The 6,000-nt window shown below is 38.9% G+C and overlaps 1 protein-coding gene across 4 annotated transcripts in view; it reads left to right on the top strand.

Annotated features, from left to right (window-relative positions):
- IFT74 (intraflagellar transport 74) overlaps positions 1-6,000 on the top strand; it is a 98,061-nt gene that overhangs the window by 49,107 nt on the left and 42,954 nt on the right. For all 4 annotated transcript variants that reach the window (XR_009215192.1, XM_058445236.1, XM_032164213.2 and 1 more), the window contains one exon: positions 210-250. Coding sequence is in view for 3 of the 4 variants with exons in the window: in XM_058445236.1 (XP_058301219.1) it covers positions 210-250 (41 nt within the window). In the remaining variant the exon portion in view is untranslated. The remainder of the gene's footprint in view (positions 1-209; positions 251-6,000) is intronic.

The following is a 6,000-nucleotide window of genomic DNA, read 5'->3' as shown; positions in this document are numbered from 1 at the left end:
CCTTACTTTGAGGAAAAAGGATGGAATCTGTGAATGGTTCCTTGGTGCTGTTCCCTTTAACTTCAAAGGTTGAAATCTAAAAAATAGATTTCAAGAAAGAGACTAGATTTGACACTTTAGTGCAATGTTCTTTAGAAGGAAATTATCTTTAAGAGAGCCTTACAATGAGTTATTTTTTTAAATGCTACTTTCTTTTTATGCCTTTGTAGATTAAAGACGATACTCAGGAAATAGCCAGCATGGAAAGACAGTAAGTATCTTTATAGTAGGGACATTTTACATCCATTTCTCACTTTAAAAATTACCTTCTAAAGGTACAGGAGTGGCTTTCATTCTTTAAATTTTACTTATAGCTTTAAATATTTCTTTGAGTGTTTAAGAGCCATTGCATAGTATAATTGTTTTTTATAAGTATCTTTATTAAGATATACTTTATACCATATAATAGACATATTTAATGTAAACAATTTAAAACTTTTTAGTATATTCACAGAAGTGTGCAGCCATCACCTAAATCACCTTTATTTTTCAATTTTTATTTATTTTTATCTTTTTGAGACCAGGTCTCACTCTGCTGCCCAGACTGGAGTGCAAGTGGCATGATCATAGCTCACTGTAACCTCAAACTCCTGGGCTCAAACCTCCCAAGTAGCCAGGACTACAGGCACACACCACCATATCTGGCTAATTTATTTTTATTTTTAGTAGAGTCGAGATCCTGCTATGTGGCCCAGGCTAGTCTCCAGCTCCTGGCCTCAAGTGATCCTCCCATCTTAGCTTCCCAAAGAGCTGGGATTACAGCTGTTGAGCCAGTATGCCATGCCCCCAGTCAATTTTAGAACTATTCAGTCAGCCCAATAAAACCCTCCACCCTTTAACCATCACCTCCCTTATCCCTCTCCCAGCTCTAGCCATGCCTATTCTGGACATTTCATATATATGGAATCATTCAATATGTGCTTCTGTGTGGCAGGATGCTTTCACAGTGAGCCTTGCTTTCTCGGAGATCAGCTGACTGTTGGTATTTGGCTTTATTTCTGGGTTCTCTGTTCTGTTCCAAGGCTCATAGGTGAGCCTTGAAAACTAAGACAAATGGAATATTATTTGGAAATAAAAATTAATAAAATACTAAGCGTGTATTAGTTTTTATTAATACATGCTTAGTATTTTATTAATTTTTATTTCCAAATAGTATTCCATTGTATGGATATACCATATTTTATTCATTTATCAATTAATGGATGTATGGGCTGTTACCATTTTTTTATTATTATGAATCATGCTCCTATGAACATCCATGTACAAGTTTTTGTGTGGACTTATGTTTTCACTTCTTTTGTATATATACCTAGGAGTGGAATTGCTGACTCATGACTATGTTTAACTTTTTGAAGAACTGCCAGACTGTTTTCCAAAACAGCTTTACCATTTTACATTTCATTTATTTGTGTTTGAATACATTTATTTGAAATTTGTGAAACAATCATTTTACCACCAGTCACCAGAAAGCATACCAATTGTTTTAATTTAATTTTTTTTTTTTTTTTTTTTCTGAGACAGAGTCCCGGTTTGTCGCCCAGGCTGGAATGCAGTGGTGCAATCTTGGCTCACTGCAACCTCCACATCCTGGGTTCAAGGGATTCTCATGCCTCAGCCTCCTGAGTAGCTGGGACTACAGGCACACGGCATCATACCCGGCTAAGATTGTTTTAATTTTAATCAACTAAGTTGTAAATTAATAAGTAGTCAACAATGACGAAATTGCCTTTTAATGTCTCTCATATTCTATTGTAATGTTTTTGTCGCTGATTACAGCTTATGAAATTAAATTTTGGAATCACAGTCTCCAATATGAGCTGAATTGCAGCCCGTGTTACTAAGTCTTTTGCAATACTGGCTAAGGTACTAAGAAACTAATTTTTTTTTCTGTTATTTGTAACTGTAAGCAAATTTCTATATTATTATGGCTAAGAGAAGATTTTTTTCTTTTAGGAACATTTAAAGCAGCTTTATTTTATCTTTTTTCTTTTTTTTTTTCTTGTTTTTTTGAGACAGAGTCTCCCTCTGTCGCCCAGGCTGGGGTGCAGCGGCCCAATCTTGGCTCACTGCAAGCTCTGCCTCCCAGGTTCATGCCATTCTCCTGCCTCAGCCTCCCTAGTAGCTGGGACTGCAGGCACCCGCCACCACGCCCAACTAATTTTTTGTATTTTTAGTAGAGATGGGGTTTCACCGTGTTAGCCAGGATGGTCTCGATCTCCTGACCTCGTGATCTGCCTGCCTTGGCCTCCCAAAGTGCTGGGATTACAGGCGTGACCCACCACGCCTGGCCTATCTTTTTTATTTCAATAGTTTTTGGGGAACAGGTGGTATTTGGTTACATGGATAATTTCTATTGTGGTGATTTCTGAGATTTTGATGCATCCATCACCCAAGCAGTGTCCACTCTACCCACTGTGTAGTGTTTTATCCCTCACCTACCTCTCACTCTTCCCACCAAGTCCCCAAAGTCCATCGTATCATTCTTATGCTTTTGCGTCCTCATAGCTTAGCTCCCACAATGTTTGGTTTTCCATTCCTGAGTTTCTTCACTTAGAATAACTGTCTCCAACTCCGTCTAGGTTGCTGTGAATGCCATTATTTTGTTCCTTTTTATGGCTGAGTAGTATAAACATATATATATATATATGTATGTATATGTATAAATATATATGTATGTATATGTATAAATATATACGCACACACACATATACATACCACATTTTCTTTATTCACTTTTTGATTGTTGGCCTTTTGGCTGTTGCCATATTTTTCCAGTTGCAAATTGTGCTGCTGTCAACATGCGTGTGCAAGTGTGTTTTCATATAATGACTTCTATTTCCTTTGGATAGATACCTAGTAGTGGGATTGCTAGATCAAATGTAGATCTACTTTTATTTCTTTAAGGAATCTCCATACTGTTTTCCATAGTAGTTGTACTACTTTATACTTCCACAAGCAGTGTAAAAGTGTTCCCTTTTCACCACATCCACACCAACATCTGTTTTAAAAAATTTTTAAATTATGGCCATTCTTGCAGGAGTAAGGTGGTATTGCATTGTGGTTTTGATTTGCAGTTCCCTGATAATTAATGATGTTGAGCATTTTTTCATATGATTGTTGACCATTTGTATATCTTCTTTTGAGAGTTGTCTATTCATGTCCTTAGCCCACTTTTCACTTTTTTATGGGATTTTTTTTCTTGCTGATTTGTTTGAACTTGTTATAGATTATATTAGCCCTTTGTCAGATGCACAGTTTAGGAAAGTTTTCTCCAACTCTGTAGGTTGTCTATTAACTCTGCTGATTCTTTTGTGGTGCAGAAGTTTTTAAGTCCCATCTATTTATCTTTGTTTTTGTTGCATTTGCTTTTACGTTCTTTCAGTTCATGAAGTCTTTGCCTATACCAATGTCTAGAAGAGTTTTTCTGATGTTATCTTCTAGAATTTTTATGGGTTTAGGTCTTAGATTTAAGTCTCCGATTCACCTTGAGTTGATTTTTGTATGATGAGAGATGAGGATCCAGTTTCATTCTCCTACTTGTGGCTTGCCAGTTATCTCAGCACCATTTGTTGAATAGGGTGTCCTTTCCCCACCTTATGTTTTTGTTTGCTTTTTCGAAGATCAGCTGACTGTCAGTATTTGGTTTTATTTCTGGGTTCTCTGTTCTGTGCCATTGGTCCATGTACATGTTTTTATGCCAATACAATACTGTTTTGGTGACCTCATAGTCCTTATAGTATAGTTTGAAGTTGGGTAATGTGATGTCTCCAGATTTGTTCTTTTTGCTTAGTCTTGCTTTGGCCATGCAGGCTCACTTTCAGTTCCATATGAATTTTGGATTTTTTTTTCTAGTTCTGTAAAGAATGATGATGGTGAAATGGGAATTGCATTGAACTTGTAGATTGCTTTTGGCAGTGTGGTCATTTTCATAATATTGATTCTAGCCATCCATGAGCATGGAATATGTTTCCATTTGTTTTTTTCATCTGTGATTTCTTTCAGCAGTGTTTTGTAGTTTTCCTTGTAGAGGTCTTTCACCTTTTGGGTTAGGCATATTCCTAAGTATTGTATTGTACTGTATTTTGTTTTATTTTATTTTATTTTCACAGCTGTTGTGAAAGGAGTTGAGTTCTTGATTTCTTTTTTTTTTTTTTTTTTGAGACAGAGTCTTGCTCCGTCGCCCAGGCTGGTGTGTAGTGGCACAATCTTGGCTCACTGCAACCTCCGCCTCCCGGGTTCAAGCAATTCTCCTGCCTCAGCCTCCCTAGTAGCTGGTACTAAAGGCACGTGCCACCACGCCCAGCTACTTTTTTGTATTTTTAGTAGAGACGGGGTTTCACTGTGTTAGCCAGGATGGTCTCGACCTCTTGACCTTGTGATCTGCCTACCTCAGCCTCCCAAAGTGCTGGGATTATAGGCATGAGCCACCGTGCCCGACCAAGTTCTTGATTTCTTTGTCAGCTTGGTTGCTGTTGGTATATAGCGGTGCTACTGATTTGTGTACATTGATTTTGTGTCCTGAAACTTTACTGAATTTATTTATAAGATCTAGGAGTTTTCTGGATGAGTCTTCAGGGTTTCCTAGTTATATGATCATATCATCAGCAGACAGCGACAGTTTGACTTCCTCTTTACTGATATAGATGCCCTTTATTCGTTTCTTTTTTCTGATTACTCTATCTAGGACTTCTAGTGCTGTGTTGAATAGAAGTGGTGAGAGTGGGCATCCTTGTCTTGTTCCAGTTCTCAGGGGGAATGCTTTCAACTTTTCCCTGTTCAGTGTAATGTTGGCTGTGGGTTTGTCATAGATAGCTTTTATAACCTTAAGATATGTCTCTTCTATGCTGATTTTGGTGAGGGTTTTAATCATAAAAGGATGCTGGATTTTGTCAAATGCTTTTTCTGCATCTATTGAGATGATCATATGAGTTTTGTTTTTAATTCTGTTTATGTGGTGTATCACGTTTATTGACTTGTGTATGTTCACGCATCCCTGCATCTCTGCTATAAAACCCACTTGTTCATGGAGGATCTTTTTGATATGCCGCTGGATTTGCTTGGCTAATTTTTTTTTTGAGGATTTTTGCCTCTAAATTCATCAGGGATATTGGTCCATAGTTTTCTTTTTTTTGTTATGTTCATTCCTGGTTTTGGTATTAGGGTGATACTGGCTTCATAGAATGATTTAAGGAAGATTCCCTCTTTATCTTTTGGAATAGTTTCAGTAAGATCAGCAGCAGAGGCTGCCATATCCCCCTTGGAACATAACTTCTTTGGCCTGAAACCACCCCCTCCATCACCCACATTGGCCACAGCCAGCCCTATCCAAGAGGAGTCTGAGCTGAGACACGCCTAACCCTGCCCCCACCTGATGGTCTTTCTCTATCTGCCTCGTAGCCAAAGACAAAAGACATAAACTTGTGGCAGGCCTATGGCCCCACCAATCACCTGAGAAACCCAAATATTTATTCAGGTGACCTTAGGGCAAGCTTGTATCCCCCCATACTACTGCAGCTGATGCCCTCTTGAAAGTGCCACCTCCTAGCTGGACGCCAACCAACACAAACCATTACAGCAATTCATAACAGAACAATCCTGCTCCAAGGGAAGGAGAAAACAACAGCTAATTCCACTGCCTGTAACATCCACACTAACCAGAGGCCCTGAGTCTGTTCACATGACAGCTTCACTGCCAGCACAACCAGCATTCAAGAAAACCAGTGCACTAAACAAAACTACAACCAAGAACTCTCACAGAATCCACTTCACTCTTAAGCTACCTCCACCAGAGCGGGTGCTGATATCTACAGCTGAGACCCTAAAGACAGATCACTTCGCAGGACTCTTTGCAGACCCTCCCAGGTACAAGCCTGGAGCCCGGTAGCTCTGGTGGGTGGCTAGACCCAGAACAGCAATAACAATCACCGCAGTCTGGCTCTCAGGAAGCCCCATCTCTAGGGA

Source organism: Hylobates moloch, unplaced genomic scaffold, assembly GCF_009828535.3.
Source record: "Hylobates moloch isolate HMO894 unplaced genomic scaffold, HMol_V3 SCAFFOLD_10, whole genome shotgun sequence".
Classification (NCBI taxonomy): Eukaryota; Metazoa; Chordata; class Mammalia; order Primates; family Hylobatidae; genus Hylobates; species Hylobates moloch.
Note: the sequence above shows the minus strand (reverse complement) of the source record. Positions and strands in the feature narration are given on the sequence as shown.